Source organism: Grampus griseus (assembly GCF_964374135.1).
Source record: "Grampus griseus genome assembly, chromosome: 4".
Classification (NCBI taxonomy): Eukaryota; Metazoa; Chordata; class Mammalia; order Artiodactyla; family Delphinidae; genus Grampus; species Grampus griseus.
In genome coordinates, this window is record NC_138997.1 from 112,391,069 (window position 1) to 112,413,807 (window position 22,739).

The window sequence follows — 22,739 nt, forward strand, 5'->3', positions numbered from 1 at the left end:
TTCCCTATCCAATTTATCCAAGAAATACAGTGATACCAATACTTTGGTGAAATAAACATTCATCTTGTAAAATGGGAATTACAATAATATTTATCGCATTCAATTTTTAAGAAATTTAACACGTGAAACATGTGAGGACTTTGAACAGTACCTGGTATCAAGTAAGTACACAACAAATGTTAGCTGTTATCATCTTTATTTTATTCCTCTCCTTGTACAACTGTTTGCTTTTCCTAGAGTTAATAATTGTCTTGATTTTCTTCCACTTGCTTAGTTTTCCGTATACCTCTGTTTCTATGTACCTTGTACCATCCTTCTTCTTCCTGAACACACAGTTTAATACAATTCTCAGTCTCCCTTGCAGCGTGGCCATATGGCTGAGTTCTGGCGGAAGGAATGAGAGCCCAAGTGACGTGTGCCACTTCCAAACACAGACCATTCAAGAGCCTCCAGAGCGCTATCCTAGTTTGCTTTCCCCATAAGCCAACTAAATAGAAAGGACCCTAAGGCCCTATAATAAACTACCTATTTTCCTACTACAGTATTACTTCTGCTTGCATTGAGCTGCAGCAGTTCTGTATGAACAAGATGGCAAAGCATGATGCTCTGTTCCCCACATACACCCACCCATCCCAGATTCAGCTCTTCATGAAATTTCAGCTCATTCCCCTCTGCCCCTTCACAACAGACCCACAGAAGACCTTTGCTAGTTCACACTCAGAATTTTTATCGAGGGGTCAGTCAGAACCAAATCATCAATTAACTAACTCTGCAACTCCACTTAAATGGAAAATCTTTTCTGCCTCAGGAAAAATAGCTACTGCTTACAGAGTTAAATTAAAAGGGCAGTCTAAGTTTTCTGAATTTAGGTGAACTTACTTTTCTCATTAAGTATTTATGTCTGGACGCTTAAATCATTCAAGGGCCAAATGGCCATTAAACTAGGAATATTTTTCAAAAGCATATTGGTGACAGGGGCCAGTGCTAATTCTGTCTTGTAAAATTGCCAGAAATTTAAACTGCTTCTCTGACTTCTTTTAGAAGGTATATGAGTAAATTAAATGTAAATACAACAAACATGGAGTCAGCATTCTCCTGCAGGTGACCTGAATGATTTCAGTATGCATTTTAGTGAATGGTTCCCTTATGAGAATACTTTTTAAATTTTAACAGCCATGAACAGGCAAATCACACGTAACTCTTCCAAGAATGCCTAGTGTGAGTCATTACAACCTACTGAACAGGTAATATGTTTTCATCCAGAGAATGCAAGTCAGCCCACAGCCATCAGTATCTGGTTAAGAATACAGGCTTTATTTAGAGTCAGGTTGTCCTAGCTTTGAATCCTAGCTTTGCCCCTTGGTGATGGAATGCCCTTAGAGGCAACTTCCTTATATAAGCCTCAGTTTCCCAGTTTATAAAAATGAGAATGATAATACTTAATGCAAAAGATTGCTGGGAGTTTTGAAAAAATTCAGGACACCACCCGGCCCTCAATAGAGGACAGTCACAAATATTGCTGCTGTCAGTATTATTCTGTAAAGTATTTTCTGACAATCACAGTTGAATTAATTGCTTCCTAACCAGTGTTTCTAAAGAAAATTCATTCACTCTCTAAAGGTGACATACTACCCAGAAGATGGCTGCTAAAAATCAGTAAGAGCTATCTATCTACCCAGCAGACTGAGGTCAAGATGTATTATTTATCTTTTCATGCCCAGTGGCTAGCATCATTATCGGGAAACTGAATGCACAGTGAAGAAGGAACACAAGATGATACCTGTAAGTTTCCTATAAGCCCCTCTAAGGATCTGTAAATGGCCAACTGAACAACAAATGACTTATTTTTGGCTTTACTTGCACCTGTGTAGCAAATAACAAATAGCTTTGTCATTCTTTTTCTGATTATAAAAGTAATTTAATTCAAAGGTGGCAAAGACTGCTAGTTGCCTCCACAACAACTGATTTCTCTTTGCCCTGATCTCCCTATTCCTTGATGACAGAAACAGCACCCTAAATGATGAAAATGTCGGGTCCTTGCTTTTTCAGCCTTCCCTGACATACAGCCCTACAGCATGAGCATCTAAGCAAATAATAGAATCTCTTGGGAAGTCTGCTGGAGGGTTCTGAAAAACTTTTCCTCCCTAATAAAATTCTCAACTTTTATTTACCTGAAATGTCTTTACTTCACCTTTATTTTTGCTTGAATACAGAATTCTAGATTACAGACTTGTTTTTACTTCTTTTCTCGCTTAAAAGTGTTACTCCGTTGCTTCTAGTTCATAATGCTCTTGAGAAGTCAGCCATCATTCCTATTATTTCCCTATTGTTCCCTCTTCCTCTCACCTTCCCCATCCCTCTACTTTTAAGGTTCCTCTCTTTATCATAAATTTTCAGCAGATTGACTACTATGTGCTTAATTGTGCTTTCCTTTGAATTTTTTTTTTTTTTTTTTTTTTTGCGGTACGCGGGTCTCCCACTGTTGTGGCCTCTCCCGTTGCGGAGCACAGGCTCCGGACGCACAGGCTCAGCGGCCATGGCTCACGGGCCCAGCCGCTCCGCGGCATGTGGGATCTTCCCGGACCGGGGCACGAACCCGTGTCCCCTGCATCGGCAGGAGGACTCTCAACCACTGCGCCACCAGGGAAGCCCGAATGACTTGTTTTAAGGAGTCTGAATGGTGCTTTTTTCCTTTAGAATGTTAAGAGCCTGATTCTAGCAGGCAGGTAATTTACTGGCACCTCTCCTTATCTTTTTGAGGCTCAGTTTTAAACCTTGTTGGGCAGGTCCAGTCTAGCTTTTGGGGCCAATTATCAACCCACTGCCTTTCAAATCCAAATTCACCCTCAGTATTTGCTCTGAGATAACGGATTGAAAACTAAGCCTTTCCCCTTCACAGTGAGCAAAACGTGAAGTTTTATCAGTAGAGGGACATTGTAGAAGGAAGGGTGCGTAGTGGCACCTGAGTATGGGGACAGTTGGTGGCAGTCTGGTCCAGCAGCAAACTCAAAGTGCACAATCCTTCAACAACCTCAGCGCCCTAGCCTGAGTCCAGTGGCCACCTTGCTGCAGCCCTCCTAATGCAAACACCAGTGCACTCCAAGCCTACCACCAGCAGCTCCCAGACTCCCTCTGCTCACTCACTCACCACCCTGTGCTCACCTGTGCCTCAGAGGGTTGTTTCTTGCATTAATTCCAACATGGGTATCACACCGTGCACCAATCTGGCAGCAAGCCAGCTCCCAATGCCCTGACCCGCACTGAGCCCAGTCTATTAGCCCCAGCTAGCTTGTGAACCAGAGGGTTGTTCCCTGCTATGTGGCACCTGTGAACCAGTGCGGTCCAGGCAATCCACTGAACTTCACCATCCAGTGGGATGAAACCATACCTTTTCCAATGAGATCTGAAGCCCAGCTTTGGGGAGAGGATCCCTTTTCCAAGTGTATCTATTTTTCCTTTGGTAATCTCCCTCAGCCCCAGGACACCCTTTAGAGTTCACTCTGCATTTTTATAGTTACTTCTCTATTAAAGCTTAACAATTCTTTAAACTTCCCCTGTCCAATTCTGTGTGATTTCCCACCTCCTGACTGTACCCAAATTGATACACTGTTTCTCTAGGGTGTGGTCTTTGTTCCTAAAGCATGTGTTTCTGATGTCTTAGTTGAATGCCAAGGGTGTTAGCAAGGTTTCTCCACTCTAGCTGAGCTGGAATGTCATCTTCCAACAATGAATAACCTCTGGTGTCTTCAATCCACTCTCAAACTTACTGCAGCCACTCTCTACCAGGCCTCAGAGTCTTGCCCTGCACGATTGCAGTCCAAGGAACCGTGGGGAACACCCTCACAGTCTTCTGCTGCCTTAGCTCTATACTGCAAGTCTCAGCTCCTCCAGCAGCCCTAAAAGCCAATCTCTGCCTTCTCAGCTCAACAGGTATATTTATACAATGGAATACTACTCAATGACAAAAAAACGAAATACTGCCATTTGTAGCAACATGGATGGACTTAGAGATTATCATACTAAGTGAAGTCAGAGAAAGACAAATATTTTATATCACTTATATGTGGAACCTAAAAAAATGATACAAATAAACTTATTTACAAAACAGAAACAGACTCACAGACACAGAAAATAAACTTATGGTTACCAAAGAGGAAAAGGGATGGAGAGGGATAAATTAGGAGTACTGTATGGGATTAACAGATACACATGACTACGTATAAAATAAACAACAAGGATTTACGGCATAGCACAGGGAACTATATTCAATATCTTGTAATAACCTATAATCGAAAAGAATCTGAAGCTGAACACCTGAAATTAACACAATATTGCAAATCAACTATAGTAAAATAAAATAAAATGGATGCCAGAATAATGACTACTCAGAATAAGTCATAGAAATAAATCAATATGTTTCAGAATTTCCTCCCCAAATACATTTTTGCAGCTAATGTTTACTTGACTCTTTACTTAACTTCCACAATGTAATAGAAGTAAGAATTAAGTTCTGCTACCCAGTAGTGCTAACAGGGGAGTAGTTCATGATTAAAATTATAATCAACTCTTAAAGAAATGAGACTGATCTATGCAAATCCTATAATGGCTTCTCCCTACCAGCCATCATAGATTAAGATATTGTGCAGGACTTCCCTGGGGGCGCAGTGGTTAAGAATCCGCCTGCCAGTGCAGGGCACACGGGTTCAAGCCCTGGTCTGGGAAGATCCCACATGTCGCAGAGCAACTAAGCCCGTGCGCCACAACTACTGAGCCTGCACTCTAGAGCCCACGAGCCACAACTACTGAGCCTATGTGCCACAACTACTGAAGCCCGCGTGCCTAGAGCCCGTGCTCCACAACAAGAGAAGCCACCGCAATGAGAAGCCTGCGCACCGCAGTGGAGAGTAGCCCCCACTCACTGCAACTAGAGAAAAGCCCGCGCACAGCAATGAAGACCCAACGCAGCCAAAAATAAATAAATAAAATTAATTAATTAAAAATAAATATTCTTTAAAAAAAAGATACTGTGCGACTAACAAACCAAAAATCACTGATATATAGAAACCTAAATTACCCATCTCCATACATATAATATTTATAATGTAAATGCTTTAGAATTAGAACTGTTCCTGAATCATCCCACTATGGCATATTACCTCGGAGTGTGTCTCTCCCCCATTTTTAATTCACGCCCCTTTTTATAAACATAAAAGTCTCATTTGCTCCCTGACTCCATTAGAAAACAGTACCTATCATTTACCTCTCTACTTGCAAACCTAGCAAGGATTTTGGTAAATTTTATTTTCAGTAGTTTCCAAGAGAAAAATAAACAAATTACTTTCCAAATTTAAAATATTACATTATAAAATTATAAAACTGGACTATACACTTACATACAACACCACTAGTACTACACCATCTTCTTCGTACCCCACAATGGAGAAATTCCACTGTCCTAGAAGCCTGGTTAAGTATGTAATATTTTCAATTTTGTTTAATTAAAAATACTGAAGATAATAAATAGAACAGTTATTTAAGTCCCCATTTAAATAACCTATTTCTTTATACATTTCACATCAAAATTTTCTTCAAGTGTAATGAATTTTATTAAAGTCAACATTCCATAAACCCAAACTCATATATCAACTGGTTTATGAAAGAACTTCAGGCACAGGGACTTTTTTTTTTTTGTAAATGTGCAAATTTTTTTTTCTAAATCATCAAAAATGTACTTGTTTTAATGTACGAAAATTCTTTAGAAGGTCATATCAATTATCTATTTTTGTTGGGTAAAATAATCTATATCTTCATCTCATGAATTTCACATTAAAATACTTGGTTGTACATTATCACATCACTTTAGTATTAACCTATTTTCTTGAAATTCCCAAATCTTAATGGTCTGCCTCTTGATTTCTCAATGGTAGGAACCATTTTAAACTCTTCAAGTTGACTGGGAAAATCAAGAGAGGCAAATGAAAGACAAGGTTCATCCTTCCCATCATGTAGATTCTGGGTACTTATGACTTTCAATCTTTGTACAACTAAGTATTCTAAATGCTTCTAGAATTTCCATCCCTCTGTACAGGCACTGAACAGTATTCAGTCGTCATGAGAGTCACATTTCTGATTTGCAAAAATTATGAAATCTACTTAGACATTCCATTCTCCAGCTTGTAGGAGAGAATTAGACACACCTTATAATTACTCCCATCAGAGAATTTTAAGAGTTGAAAGGGAATTTAGATTGTGGAATCCAAACTCTTCAGTCTGCACGCCAGGAATCTGAGGCCTGATTCCTCACAAAATACAGACTTTCCCAAAGATTTCCTTTACCTTCAAGGATAAACCTCAGCTGTCTCAGGATTCAAAATAACACAATTCAAATGTAAGAGAAGTATTTGCTCAGAACCATCAGCAACCAAACTGATTTTATTCTTGTAAATTACTTTGCCCTGGCTGAGCCCAGGCCCCCAGCAGGTGTGAAGAGAGAGGGTCATGGAATAGAGAGCAAATCCAGTATCTTCCTCCCTCTTCCTGCCTCCCAAGCACAGCGACCACAAAATTTGCTTTTGATAAAAGCCAAGGGGCTTCCCTGGTGGTGCAGTGGTTGAGAGTCCACCTGCCAATGCAGGGGACACGTGTTCGAGCCCTGGTCCGGGAAGATCCCACATGCCCTGGGAAGATCCCACATGCCCCGGAGCAACTAAGCCTGTGCGCCACAACTACTGAGCCTGCGCTCTAGAGCCATCGAGCCACAACTACTGAGCCTGCGTGCCACAACTACTGAAGCCCGCATGCCTAGAGCCTGTGCTCTGCAACAAGAGAAGCCACCACAATGAGAAGCCTGTGCACTGCAATGAAGAGTAGCCCTCGCTCGCCATAACTAGAGAAAGCCCGTGAGAAGCAACGAAGACCCAACGTGGCCAAAAATAAACAAAATAAATTAAAAAAAAAAAAAAAAGCCAGGGCTGCCCTGGTGGCACAGTGGTTGAGCCGATGCAGGGGACGCGGGTTCGTGCCCCGGTCCGGGAAGATCCCACATGCCGCAGAGTGGCTGGGCCCGTGAGCCATGGCCGCTGAGCCTGCATGTCCGGAGCCTGTGCTCTGCAACGGGAGAGGCCACAACAGTGAGAAGCCCGCGTACCGCAAAAAAAAAAAAAAAGCCAAAAGTCCTTGATAATCTTCTGTCTCTCCACCCGCTCACTGATTATTAAAGAAGCAAAGGAAGGCAACCATGGTGGTGTGTCATTGGAAAGCATTTCATGATATCCCTTACAGCGGTAAGAGAAGAAAAAAATAGGTACCAGTTATTGAGTTCTTCCTAATATGAAAACAAAGTGTTTTATAAATACCTCATTTAATGTTTAGAGCAAATCAGTAAGATAATATCTCTGTTTCACAAATAAGAAAACTTTCAATAACACATTCAAAGCTGCAAAACGAACGACTAAGAGACGGAATATTTGAACTGGGTCTTTCCGACCCCAAAGTCCATGCATACCTACTCTTATTGAGCTACTTACACTGCATCACGCCCTACAACACAGGACATCAGAGCAGGACAGGAAACAAAAGTTAGTACTACATTTAAGGAAGAAACAGCATAGATTACAATTGCAAAAAAAAAGTGAAAAGCCAAACTAAAACACAGTATCTGAACTTGATGCTGCCTGAGTAAGAAACAGGCAGAAAGAGATTCTGAGTTGGAAATCTACAGAAAAGTCAGGAGAAAAACAGGGTTTCCCACTCCCCCAGGAAAAGCATCCTAAAACACCTGTAAAATCTAATGTTTCTGAATTAAGTTAGTAATTTCTGTTCTTAAGACACATATAAGCTAAAAGTACATAAAACAGACTATAGGAATCCCCAAATTATTTTTTAAATAAATCAACAGACTCTAAATGTTTTGGTGATAAAGATCTACAACTGCTTACCAGAAAATCTCAAGTTCAATTTTTTTCCAGCTTTGTTGAGATATAATTGACATACAACTTTATGTAAGTGTAAAGTATACAACATGATGATTTGATATAGGTACATACTACCAAGTGGTTACCATAAGAAGACTACTCAACACATCCATCTGAAATCCAAAGGCCCAGTTTTTTAACTAATTTAGCAGAACCTGATCAAAACTGACATGAAGTTATCTATGGCCTTTGCTGATCCCAGTTACTGTGGAAAGTCATTCACTTTGCTACAGAAATATTAATGTGTTTTATGTCTCAGAACCATCAGGAGAATTAAGTAGTAATACATGACCCCAAGTATTTTGGATAAGAGACTGTGAATCTGTGTTACGCTATTCCAGATACATCAATAAAATAAATGAGCAGAAGACAAAATTATCAAAAACCTCAAAGAGAGTCAAAGGTTACAATTAAAACTTGGGAGTTTATGGCTCCTATAATTAGGCTCAGACCCTAAGAGTGTCCCTTTAGGTTGTTAAAGCTCTTGGAAGTGTTTAAGGGGAAGAACAGGGTTTATACCCTAACAGACATCCTATTTACTACTCCAAATACTGGTGTAAAGCAGGAACTAATTAAATATACTGGCATCATGTGGCAATATGTTCCTACTGTAGCTGTTTACGGGCATCTGCTCACTTAAATACAATCAGTTGCTATTAAGGAGTCATTTACCAAGTGCACGGATAACTTTCATGGCAAAGAAAAATCCCAGCTTCTAACAATGCATTTTCTCCAAAATTCAGTAATTTTCACTCAAATGCCTTAAACCCAAGACAGAACTTATTATTTGTACATATCCACATTCCAAGATATATCTTACTTTCAGCACTTTCATGTAACATGTCTTAAAAAGTATTATTTGTCCTTTGCAGAAATGGATTTAGCATTTAGTGAGATGGGACAATTTTCTACATAGTAGATTAATGCCTCAAAAAAAAGTACACGTATGACACATTTTTAGCATTAGAAAAGTAGCTCTCCCACATGCTGCCCTGCACCCCACCTATCCAATTCCTAAAACGGAATTTAGGAATCAAGCCATTAAATCTTTACAGTCTGAAAAATCAGGGACATCCTGTTGATAACCAAACAGACTAACAGCTGCTCGTTGTTCTGAGAAGCATTTGTGCTGCGGAAGCAAATCTAGTACCAATGCCTTCTAAACGACCTACAGAAAACGATTAAAGGAAGAGTCACTGTTTTTTATTTTATTATTATTAGTTGGCAAATGAGCATTACTGGCAGACTTTTTCCTGATGTCACTGGGTCAGCTACAAAATGAGTGTTGTGTTTTGGTTTTTTTTTTTTTTGAACTATAAAAAATTCTTCACTTGAGGCTGTGAATAAGCCAAATAAGTCAAACACACAAGTGAGGCACTTGAGAAGAAGAAATGGATAGTTTTCAAAATCCACTCAATCTAACAGTTTAAATCCTGCCAGTTCATAAACATTAATATATTTAATGGTTTAAAAATATGAAGCCGTGGGCTTCCCTGGTGGCGCAGTGGTTGAGAGTCCGCCTGCCGATGCAGCGGACACGGGTTCGTGCCCCGGTCCGGGAAGATCCCACATGCCGCGGAGCGGCTGGGCCCGTGAGCCATGGCCGCTGAGCCTGCGCATCCAGAGCCTGTGCTCCGCAACGGGAGAGACCACAACAGTGAGAAGCCCGCGTACCACAAAAAAAAAAAAAAAAAAAGGAAGCCGTTTATCAGAATTTCTAAAGTTTGTTCTATAAAAGTTCAGAAGTTAAAAATGGCCTTTGCTCAAGCACCAGATGCAGTGCTTCCTGAGAAGAGCTACACCTTTTAGCATGTAACTGACACTCCAAACAGAGATCTACGGACAGAAACTACTCTAACACACCTTTATACCCTTCTAGGAAACCTGGGAGCTCTGTGTAGGCTCAGGGGATCCTTAACTTCTTTGCCCTCCCACCGACTGCTAAGGCCCCTCTGAGGCCTCCAGGCAGCAAGGAGCCTTGTGCAAAGAACACACAGGCCTTGGAGTCAGAAAGGCTTGAGTTTCAGTTCCAGCTCTGTGTCTTGCTGGCTGTAAGATCTGACCAAGACTCTCTCCCTGACCTAACTCTGGTCAGGTTCCTCCAAGCCCTCTATGCCTCGACCTTCAGTGTCTATCCTTGTAGGGCCTGTACCACCCAGTTGCAGCAAAAATCTAAGTCAGTCTTGAAACCCTCCATCCTCGATATCTGATCAAATTCTTCATCCTCCCCACCCCCCAAGTGATATCTGATGAGGCTGTCCTGCCTTCCGCAAGGATCCTGCTAGGTCTGTTTAACTAGAATTATCCCATGCCCCACTGTTTATGATGTTTCCTCTTAGTAATTTTCCATCCACTGACTCCCACTCTGCTCCTTGGCTATAAATCCCCACTTGACCATGATTTATTCAACTGAGCCCAGTTCTCTGCTGAGGTCTCTTTTCCCCTGCTCAGTAGTTCCTGAATGAAAATCTGTTTTTATTGCTTTAACTACTATCCAGCTCTGGTTTTCTTGGACAGACCAAAGTTATGTTACTTGGTCTCTCTGAGCTTCAGTAACCTCAGCTATAAAATTGACATAAAACCTATCTCACTGAGCTGTTGTGGGGATGAATACAGGCTAAACAAAGATCACAACCCACAACTCTAGGCTATGATAAACAAAAAGTACGTTTGAAAGGCCCTGTACTAGAGATTCCACCTCTAATGAATGTCAGCCAAGGCCATCCTAATTCAGCGTTCTGGAACTCCTACAGGATATTTTAAGAATTTATTTCCAGTCTGTTTTCCAAAAATCTGCGGCCACATATTTTAATATTATACGATAAGATAAAAAATATTCTGTGGCAGTTATAGTACCTGGCTCTGGAGCCAGACTATCTCGACACTACTGTGTGATCCTGAACAGGTTATTTAACCCCTCTACCTCCGTTTCCTCATCTCTGAAGTGAGAATAATAATAATAGTACCTATTCTCTTGGTGTCGTCCTAAGGATGAAGTTAGCTAATACATGTAAAGCACTTGGAACATTGCCTGGCAAATACAGTAAGAGCGCAATAAAAATAGGCTATTCTTATATTCTCAATCATGGTATATAATTTATTTCTCCATTTCCTCTTCAGTGAAACTGTTTCAATGAAAAAAATTTTGAGGTTCGTTAAGAAATAGTAAAAGTATTACAGAACTTTTGGTTAAATAGGGCTAGAGGGCCCAAATGGCTAAAATGAAAACAGTCATCAAGTTTAGATGAAGAAATACACTGCTGACGAGAATATAAAATGGTACAACCACATTGGAAAATTGACTGGCAACATCTACTAAAGGTGAACAAAGGCATACCCCTAAATTGTCTAGAATTCCTAGGTATATAACCAACATAAATGCCCACAAAAAGTCATGCATTAAAATCTTCGTACCAGCACTATTCTTAATAGCAAACAACTGAAAACTGCACAAACGCCCATCCACAGTACTGGGTGCAGTCACACGATGGGGCACTCCACAGTACTGAGTGACCAATTACAACTAACTACACACAACACTAAGGGTGAGTTTCACCAACATAATGTAAAGCGAAAGAAGCCGGACGCCAAAGAGTATATACACTGTATAATTTCAGTTATGAAAAGCACTAGGACAGGCTGGACTAGATGCTGTGATGCAACGCCCTGGTCCCCCCAGGAAGGAAGGATTATTCCCCCAGCTTTAGGAGTTGCCAACACAACACCCAGCAGCTGTCAGCCCTCCTTAGAAACTGCCTCCGTGGAAAAGAGCAGCAGTGCCCAAAGGCATCATGCCCTTCTTGTGCAACTCAGAACATCTCTGAAGGGCCTTTCCAGAATTCCACATGGGGTCAACTGAGGCTTCCACTGAGACTGAACTGCAGCTCAACTTCTCCCCCTGCCCAATCTTGCTCCCTTCCTATCTCTTCTCTTCCACAAGCGTTGATCCCAAGAGCCATCCCTGATACATTTCCTGAACGCTAATCTCTCACTCTTAGAGTCTGCCTCCCGAAGTATCCAACAAGCAGATGAGATCTATGATGCAAGAAGCGAGAACAGTGACGACTACCGTGGGGAGAGCAGGTAATGACAGGAGACGGCAGGAAGGAGACCATCTAGGGTGCTGGTAAAAGGCTTTTTACCTATCTGGGTGCTGGTCCTGTGACTGTTCAAATGGGAAAAATTCATTTAATTGTAAACCTATGAAATATGCACTTCTTCCTACGTATATTATACTTCAATACAAAGTTAAAAGAAAATAAGGCAAATAAGAAAATGATGAGAATGGGACAGAACCTTAAAGAATATTTAGTCTCACCTCCTTGTGCATCCCTTAAATAACCCTTTTCTGTGCACTTAAACATAGCTCAGCAAAGTCTAACCTGCTATTACAGACCAGCTGGTGACAAACCAGGCCAAGAACAGGCCCAGGCTTCGACAACAGCCTGTGTTGCCTTGACCAGACCACACTCTTGTGGGTAGCAACAGGAGTCAAATCCGAGGCCGGGGAAAGGCCTGCTGCAGCCTGCTCGCCTCGCTGTCAGCTTTGCCTTGCAAGGAGGGAGACTCTGAGGTTAGCCGAAATGCAAGCACTCCAAAGGCACCTTCAGGCACCTTCACCTTTGAATCTTGAGAAACACACCTGGCTCTGAAATCAAAATGCTTAAAAATGTTTCTAGTGTAGACAAAACAGCATGCTTGACCCTTTGTGGTGTTATCTCAAGGAAGGCCTTTCTCTCTTACAATAGCTGTTCTGTTTTGTTTTTTAATTAATTAATTTTTGGCTGCGTTGGGTCTTTGTTGCTGCGCTCAGACTTTCTCCAGTTGCGGCAAGTGGGGGCTAGTCTTCGTTGCGGTGCGCGGGCTTCTCATTGTGGTGGCTTCTCTTGTTGCGGAACACGGGCTCTAGGCGTGCGGGCTTCAGTAGTTTGCGGCACAGGGGCTCGTAGTTGTGGCTCGCAGGCTCTAGAGCGCAGACTCAGTAGTTGTGGCACATGGGCTTAGTTGCTCCGCGGCATGTGGGATCTTCCCAGACCAGGGCTCGAACCCGTGTCCCCTGCATTGGCAGGCGGATTCTTAACCACTGAGCCACCAGGGAAGTCCCATCTGGCTGCTTTTATTATTTATCTATCCCCTCATTGCCTCCTTCTCAAAAGCAGCTTTTAGTTTATTTAGGTAATAAAATGTCACATCTTCCCCTTTTACATAGGGAATAAAAAACACAAATAGGACAAAATATGTCCTCAATAGGGAAGATAAATTCCTTCATTTTCTTCACTGGCTCTTAATGAGATTATTGATAAACTCATTCCTGACCCTAAATTCACCTACATCATTCCCACAGTGAAAAGCACCCACCCTATAATTCTGGAAAACTTCAGTCCAAATGATTCCCTTAAAATAATGATGATGAAGACAGCACCAAAAAAGTTGAGAAACTATTGGAACAAAATTGTTACTTTATTTCCAAAATAATTTAGTTCATTGAGATGTAAGAACTAAAGACCATGGTGGTCTCTGGGAAACTAAAAGGGCTTTTGGTGCCCAATTCTCATGAACATTTTATACCAACAACCAGGGAAGAATATGAGGAGTTTTACCTCATATGGAAGTTCTAATGCATTATTTAGGCTGGATCCAAGAGAAGAGTCAAATACGTTGTAATCTTTTAGCTTGTTGTTATTGTAGTTTTCTGTCAGTATTTCTTAAAGAGTTGCACAGCCCCACAACTAAGGTCAAATAAAAATTTTTAGGCTTGCATAGCACAGGGAGATCAGCTCCGTGCTTTGTGACCACCTAGAAGGGTGGGATAGGGAGGGTGGGAGAGAGATGCAACAGGAAGGGGATATGGGGATATATGTATACGTATAGCTGATTCACTTTGTTGTACAGCAGAAACTAACACAACAATGTAAAGCAATTATACTTCAATAAAGATGTTAAAAAAAACACAAAATTTTAGGCTTGATCCCAAAGAATAGCCAAACACACTTGTATTTCCTTTTAAACTTTTTTTTTTGAAGGAAGATATCTCAGAGTATATACAACTAAATTATTTAATTCTTTCTAAAAGGGTTTGCCTCTCAGATAAATCTAAGTAAATTCATCTCCCTTCAAGGCAGGGATGAAAAAGAATGCAATAATAACATGCATTCCATTCTTTATCTTAAACACTCAACAAGAAGCTGGCTAGGAATTTCCCACACAGTGTTTTTTAGGTCATTTATTGATTTATTCATTTATTCAAACAAATATTTTTGGAAAGCCAACTCTACTTTGAAGCAAAAACCTATTTAACTCCTCTTCCTTACATATGGTTATAAAAAGATCTCAAAACCTCCCTTTTGACCACTAAGTAGAACTCGAAAACTCTCTTCCACCCCATAACAAGAAGCAATTTTACTTCCTAACCCTATTAGTCCTTCAATAAAGAACAGATGAAAAATGTCTTCTGAATGTTTTTTGAAAAGATACCATGCTTTCCTTCCCACTGAAATACGAGAAGCAAAAGTCAGGCCAAATCTGTCCCCTGGGAAGAGTTACTCTGGACTTTGCTAAAGGGATAAGATGAGTGTTATCAGATCTGCATAACATGGTCAGACAAGAGCCTGTGTCACACCTTCCCAACTCGCCCATGCGAGCATGCCTTGTGTTTAGAGTAGACCTACAGATGAGAGAAAAATCAAAAGTCAGGTCTGTTGTTGACACTTGCTGTGTCAGTAACAGTGGTTCAGCACTGCTGCCGTGAATACCTCAGTTGGTCCGGCATACATCATGGGAGATGGGAAGATGGCCACCACTGTGGTTTCAGGATTCAGGATTCCTTCCTCCAGCACTGCAGCATGCTGCTTCATACGCCACATCAGAGGAACATCATCGTCCTTTGTCCAGCCACCAAGAGGGTGAAGGAGAAGGACAGGGCGCCGGTAGCCCCTCTCTAGAAGTTGCTTATGGGTATCCTGCATTAATAGAGCATGGCCATTGTGCACCGGGTTGCGTAACTGAAATGCAAAGACAGCATCTGAAAGAGAATATTCAGAGTTAATAATAGTCCTTTTCTAACAGATTACCTTCCAAAGGATAAGCAATGCTTCTTGAAGCTCGGTACTTAGGATTAAGCAAACACGCATGCCTCAGAATCAGAAACCGGTGAAAAACATGTACCGCACTGACCATTTACTCCAAGGCAACACGATACAGTAATTATTACTTTACAAATCTTACAAGCCTGAGCATGTGTCACATAGTAGTGATGGATTTATAACAATTACTTTCTGAATTCATGGGCAACCTGAGAATGATAATCAGACTTTCTGGCCCTAACATCTCGGTTCAACTGCTTGCAGTGGATATAAATTCTTGGTCTACGCCTTAATTACCCATCAAGTCAATCCTGCCGTTGGATCTAAGATACTCCTTTATTGAAGGAAGACAGAAAGACAGAGATATGTAGAGTTTAAAAAATTTACTTACTACCCAAATAAGCTCATTTCTACTGATTACTCTGCTTGACTGGAACCCAATGTTGTTTTGTGATGCCAGGTCTCGATTTTGGATTATAGTTTAGCAACAACAGTATCCCCTACAAGGACCATTGCTATTACTCAAATGTTGAAAACTGCTGGATTAATTAAACTGGTTAACTATGTAACATCTGATTACAACCCTGGCTCCGCTCCTACATGGGGCTCTTGCTATCAGAAGACCTTTCTTAGAAGGCACGGTTCCTTGGAGTCATAGAGTAATTTCACAGAACAGAGTTAACAACGCAGTTAGAGGAGCTCTGTATTTGATGCCCTCACAATATCTGATACATCATCACGCTGTGTTGACCCAATCTTGACTCAGAGAGGAACCACTTCCTCTTCCTGCATAATTTTAAGCCGAATAGTACAACATCCCCAATCTAGTCTCAGTTCTGACCCTCTTCTATCACCGTGACAAAAGGCACAGAAAGAAAACTATGGCGCCCTACTTGACCAGGAGAGTTTTGGGGACACATCCTGTGATATTCCAAGATTTAGAGCATTTTCACTATGCTTTGAAGTTCTCAAGTTACCTCTTCTTGAGAAACAAGGCTGGTTTTCACCAAAGAAATAGCTGCTAGCTTTTATCTGCTAGTTTTAGCATGCTGCCAATACTGTCAAATGATGATTTTTTTCTAATTCCATCATTCCATCCACATTTATTAGTTGAATTTCTACTATAAGTTAGAGTTTCCACTTCTCCTCCTTATATGACATAAGGTACAAAAAAGAAGTCTTGATACAAATATGTGAGTATTTAAAATTATGCTGCTTTAAGGAAATGGGAGGAGGGGTACAGACCGGAAAGTTTTTCTATCCTTCTGAAATCACTTCAAATTTTGGAGATGGTATATGGATTTCAAAAGATTTCAAAACATCCCTTTTAGCCATTAAGTAGAACTCCAGAACTCCCCTTCCCCAAGACCAAGAAGGAATTTTACTTCCTGACTCTATTATACTCCAGTCCTTCCAAAAAAGAACAGACGAAGACTGTCTCCTGCATATGAGCACTAAGGCTGCTCCATTCAGGGGCGATTACTGCCTGAACTGAACCTGCATTCTGATTCCGGCCTAAGTCTCATCAGCAAGTTTAGTGCTCTCCCCTCTCTTCCCTTCCCTTTGTACTGCCCATTCTTTGTAAACAGCCTTGAAGCACAACAGAGACACTTACTAAGCATTAATACATCCTACTACCGGGCTAATGTGAGTTACTGCACTGATGGAGAGGTTGGGGGCGAGTGGCTCCAGGCTCGCACCACGGGGAGGAAAGAGAGTAAGAGGACTCTGGCCCAGCACAAGCCTGTAGCACCAGGGCCGAGGAGATGCCTGCGTGGTAGGGGCAAACAGGGCCAGGGCTGAGAAGACAGCTCATTTGCCTGGGAGCGTAAACAGAGCAAATAAGAGCAAATAAGTAAATAGACTGAGTAGAATGGCAGCCAGGATTCTCACTGTAGGGGAGGAGGCAAAAATACCCAAAAGAAGGAAGGCTAGAAAAGACCGCGTGGTATTGGATTAGGGTTGAAAATGGCAGCGTGACCTCATGGTTTTCAGCTACATAGACAGATATATACAGGAACAGATATAAACGTGTGTGAGTGTACGTGCTTATGCACATTTCTTGGTTCTGTCTGCTGAAAGGTCCTACGAGCAATGACTACCCAGTGGCAATGAGCAAGACTAAAGCCCAAATCTTACCTTCTAAATACTATTCCTCACTTAAAGCAGGGTTCCTTGGCAAAATGGCCAATTCTAGGGCTAGGGCACGGAAAGTACAACATGAGCTGGAACGTCTTTTGTGTCATAAGGAAAGGAAGTGCTCAGAGGATAACGAGGACTTGTCAAAAGGATACAGCAACCAGCCTGACACGGTCCCAAAGGCCAACCTAGGACAAGCTAAATATCAAGTAAATAATAATATTAATGGATTGTAAATCACCGAGTAAAATAGGAACCTGTAAATCCAGAAAGAATAAAATAAATGAAAAAAAACGAATGGAGAAGTGGAAACGTTAACTTACAGTAGAAAGTCAACTAATAAACGTAGATGGAATGATGGAATTAGAAAAATCACCATTTGGTAGCATGTGCAGCAGGCTAAAACTAGCGGATAAAAGTTTGATGACAAGGGGATATTTATGGAGTCTCAAGATCTCTCCCCCAAAACACCTGTTAGTACATACAAAATAATTTGTTAACTTTACAGCACAAAAACCTGGTAAACGTGATCTTAAATGATAAAAGTTAACTTTGAAAAAGTTAGCCTCATCTGTAATAGGACAAAATCAAAATTGTGAGCCACCAAATATGACGCCCCAAGAATTCAGCATTGTTTCCTGCAGGATTCCTGACAAAAACGTGTAACCGGAACCTAATCATGAGGTAAGAGCAGATAAGCCCAAACTGAGAGACAGTCAAGAAAGTAAACGACATGACTATTCAAAAATGCCGAAGTTGTAAAAGACACGACAAAGACTCAGCGACTGTTCCGAATGAAGTAGACGAAAGAGACATGACTGACATCCCGAACCAGGAAGGAAAGGTGGCAAAGAGAAGATTTTAGTTGTCATTGTTGGTTTTGTGATAAAAGACATTATTGGGACAGTGGCGTGATGTGAGTGAAGTGCACAGATTAGACAGTATTTTATCAATGGTATTCTCCTGAGTTTGATGAGCACACTGAGGTTAGGTAGGAGACTGTCCTTATCTTCAAGAAATACATATGGAAATAACTAAGTAATGAGGCATCATGTCTGCAACTTTCAAAGAAAGTGAGAATGAGAAAGCAAAGAAATATAGTGTTAATTATGGAAACTGGGTGAAGAATATATAGGAGTTCTTGGTACTATTCTTGTAATTTTTCTGTAAATTTAAAATTATTTCAAAATAAAAAGTTAAAAAACAAAGTAAAAAATTATGACAGGAGACATATGAACTGGTTATAACATGTAGATTTTATTTAGATCCTGATTCAAACAAACTATAAAAAAAGAAATGTGACTACTATGAAATTATCAGAAATATAAACACTGATTAGATATTTGATAGTATTAAGAAACTATTGATATTATTATTATTTAGGTGCAACAGTGATATCATGGTTGTATTTTTTAAAGTCCTTACCTTTAAGAAATACTTTCTGAAATATTTAGATGGTAATGACATAGGGTTTGAGATTTGCTTCAGAATAATATGCAGGGATGCAGTGGGGTAGGTAGGGGTACAGGTGAAACAAGAGTAGCCAAGAGTTGGTACCACTGAATTTGGGTTAGAGGTATATAGGGATTCATTCACACTATTGTATCTACTTACAGATTAAGTATCATATGTCTCAAATTTTCCCTAATAATTTTTAAACGAGAAGATACATGTAGAAGCAGCACTGCTTTGGAACATGATATTTACGGGTTCAAATTACAGGTTTAACAATTTTTAACCATGGACTGTGGTCTTTAAGGACTTAATTTCACTTTTGACATCTTCGTAGTGGGGATGATACTAAGGTTACTGTTATGAAGCTAAAATAATATAAAGTACCCAGCACGGTGAGATGTACAGTGCCAATTCATTTAAAAAAAACCAAAAAAACACCATATCTAAAAGTTCCTGGCAGGAAATTGAACCCACTGTTCTACTGGTGACTCAAGGTCTACTCTAGTACAAACCAACACTCCAGTGAGTGTTTCCAAGAGGAGGGTGCATTAGCTCTGTGCTGCAATATGCAGCCTTCGCCTTCCTTAATCAGGAACAGGTGCCTAACTGTGAATAGGACCCCTGGGTAATACATCTCAGGTGTATGATGACTACATTCCTAGACTCCAATCAGGTCAAACCTGATTTTGTAAAACTGCCATTTAGCAAGATTATTTATATGAACAGCATGTGCAAAAGGAAACATACATAAATTCTGTCTCAAATATACGTATTTCACAGATTCTAATAATTCATCTACCTAGGTTTCCTTTCCAAAAAGAATTAATCTAGCTCCACACTGGACATTTAACAGATAAAGTTAAGATGAATGACTTATTAAAAGTTTACATTAGCAGCATATAAAGGATTTTGCTGCCAAAATTTCTTCCAGGTAGAATTATTTCCTTATTATCAGTTCCATTCAGAAATCCAATGATCATTTGCTCTGTCTGCCCATTTTTTCTTGCCAATATTAACAGGTCTTTCCTAAACTTCCAGCCTTTTCAATCCCTTGTAACTATTTATCAATGAATTACACAAATGGCTTTAACTGCCTGTAGCTCCAGACTGCATTGTCATCCCTACCATCTGGTTTCCCCACTAGAGAACTTATGTGGATGAACAATGTAATGGAAGCACCTGATCCACTGGAAGCTTACATTCCCAAGGTATTGTCCCAACTAACATAACCCAGTATGCATCACCATTACATTTTCCTCCAACAATTTTCCATCAAGGATGGAAAAAGAATAATGGGCCACTATGGACCTGGGGCCACTGATACTTAGAGCAACTTTCAGTAATTCTTCACATTCTCATCCCCATTTTCTAAAGGACAAGCGAATTCCCCGTTGTCACACCATAACTGGTAGAAAATACTTGTCTTTTCGCTTATAACTCTTTACGGATTAGTTTAAGACTGCTTTACCTAAGATCAGGGTTTCAACCGTGTTTGAAAATGGGACATTATCTTCAAAATGACTGGAATTTAATATTAACATTTATGATTTCCATTTCTTTCTAGCCTTCTGCCGCCGTCCCTGGGAAAGGACCAGGAATTCCATAATTGTGATTTACAGAAATTACACTGTGAAGCTGCTGGTGCCGTGCACAAAAACAAACTTTTTCCTTCAAGAGCTAGAGTGAATATTTTAAGCTTTGCAGGCTATGCGGCTTCTGCTGCAACTACTCAACCCTGCCGAGCAGTGCAAAACCAGCCACAGACGATGCATAAGCGACTGTGGATATTTTCCAGTAAAACTTTATTTACAAGAACTGGCAGTGGGCCAGATTTGGCGTGCAGGCTGTGGTTTACCAACCTCTGAAAGACAAATGAAATTCGGGTGATGGAAGTAAGAGCACTGCGACCAAGACGCCTGGTGTGAGCAGAAGTGTGGAGGCAGGAAAGCAGATGCGTCTGAGGACACAGAATCGTCCATCTTGTCAAACATGGATACGAAGCCTAGCACGTGAGATCGCGCAGAATTTTGAATGATAGGTTAGGAGGGATACTGTGTTCCAAACAGAGACTGTGAGTTAATCAGTAATGTTGCCCAGAAAATTAGGCTAGTAGACTGTGCGGGACTGAGCTGGGGGAGGGTCAGTGGGTGGAGTGGGGAGACAGCAAAATCAGAAGACTGTGGCGCAGAAACGTGCTCCCATATTTTCCATATAAAATAAACCATCCACCAACTCTTTCATTCTCCCCACTCACTCAATCTATTCCTCCCCCAGGATACAGACAGGCTCGTCTGACCAATGACAACCTACACAGTGGGAATGGGGTCACAACGGCAGAGACTGGCGCTGCCCGCTCCCTCAAACCCCTCCCCGGTGCTGAGGTCACTGAGCAGCGCTCTACGTGTTACTGACTCACGGGTCTACGTCATCTGACCGAAACTCCTCTAAGCTCCAGACCGTCTCTCCACCTGCCTCATAGCACTCCCGCCAGCCTCCTCCTGAACCTCTGGTCCTCCTCCACGACCTCTGAGCGCAGGCACCACTACCCACTGCAGAGCCTCAGACTCTGGAGGACCACTGCCATCCTCCACACGCACCGCATCGCTCTGCTCCCTAAACCTCACTAAACCCTGCTTTCTTCACTCCCCGTGCCCACATCAGCCCTTCATCCCTGCTTCATGAGGCAACTGGTCCCCCCCACAACCCCATCTAGCCTCCATCCAGCAGCCAAAGCAGGCAGGGGGGCAGGGAAGAAAGGAGTTGGGACAGGATGAAAATTCTGTTTTAGATACGCTGTCCTGGGGGGACAGTGAAACTGGTCCTGCCCCCAGGAGCTTACAATCTAGTCAGCGGAGGAGAAGCAAACATTCACTTATCAGAGAATAAATCCATGTTAGAAGGAATATACTTCCTTCAGCTCCAAGAGGACATGATTAGATCTTTGTTTTCAGAAGCTAAGTCTGGTGACAATGTGAAGGATAAAGTGATGGAAGAAAAGAACGGGAATGGAGTCACTCCTTCAACTAATTCCTTCCTGCTCTGCCACACGGTGAGTATGAAACCCCTGGCAAACCCAAAAGGTACTTTCCTGTTTTAAAGTCCTGACCTCTCTGCTGCCTCTGACATAAAAAAAAAAAAAAAAGACTATGCCACTGTCTTCATAGCCTCAAGGCCTGTTAACCGTGGCACCAACCTTTTCTATTTCATCTGCCTCTTTATGCTTTTTCTTTAGTAAAAACCATGAAACACTGAAGAAAACTTGGAGGGGAAAAACCACCCCAAATGCACTATCTTAATATAACTGTTTTGGGGGTTTTGCATAGCCTCCTAGTTTTTCTCCTTACGCACACGTTTTTACATAGATGTGATCAAATGTGCATGACATTTTATATTCTGCCTGGCCCATTTTGGTCTAGTCACCTGTTTCTGACATCCTGTAGTCCTCTCAGAGCCACAGAGTTCATTGCTGGGTCCTAGGAAATTCTTTCTTTACGTACTCATTCAGGAAACTTACCCCACTTCGCCTGGATTCAATTACCACGTGCATACAGATGGCTTCTGTTAGCTGCATCCCTAAGTCCTGAGCTTCCAACTCATCAGTTACAGAGACTTACTAACAATGTTTCAATAGACGCTGCTCATTACCACCCCACCCCTCAATTCCTTCACCTTCACTTACCACCCTCACATCTCAAGCCAAAAGCAGGTCCAGCTGCTGAAACCTGCACCTTCTCCTATACCTCATGTCTAAGTAAAGGAAGAGCCCCGGACTACAGTTTCTCTCCCTCTCCTCCGGATTCGACACCATCCAGTCCAGGAGCCAACACACCATGTTAACAAGTACAGTCTGATCCCTTTCCCTCCAGCAGACGGAAGGGGAAGAAGACAGTGAAGAAGGTTCTTCTCAGGATGCGCTGATTTCTGACAGGGGAAGAACGGCAACCGTGAGTGTTTTCTGGTGGTGGGAGGGGGCTGGGCCCTGACCCCCAGAATACGTGCAGGACACAGGCTGCCTAATCTAGCGCCACGGCCACGGAACCTTGATGTGGCACAGTACAAACACTGGGCTGGACCCCTGTGCTTCACTTTC

The 22,739-nt window shown here is 41.5% G+C and overlaps 1 protein-coding gene across 2 annotated transcripts in view; it reads right to left on the reverse strand.

The window, feature by feature from the left end:
* The window catches only part of PAPSS1 (3'-phosphoadenosine 5'-phosphosulfate synthase 1), a 108,718-nt gene that overhangs the window by 18,264 nt on the left and 67,715 nt on the right, over positions 1-22,739 (reverse strand). For both annotated transcript variants that reach the window (XM_082653504.1, XM_082653505.1), the window contains exon 10: positions 14,726-14,994. In XM_082653504.1, coding sequence (XP_082509630.1) covers positions 14,726-14,994 — 269 coding nt within the window. The remainder of the gene's footprint in view (positions 1-14,725; positions 14,995-22,739) is intronic.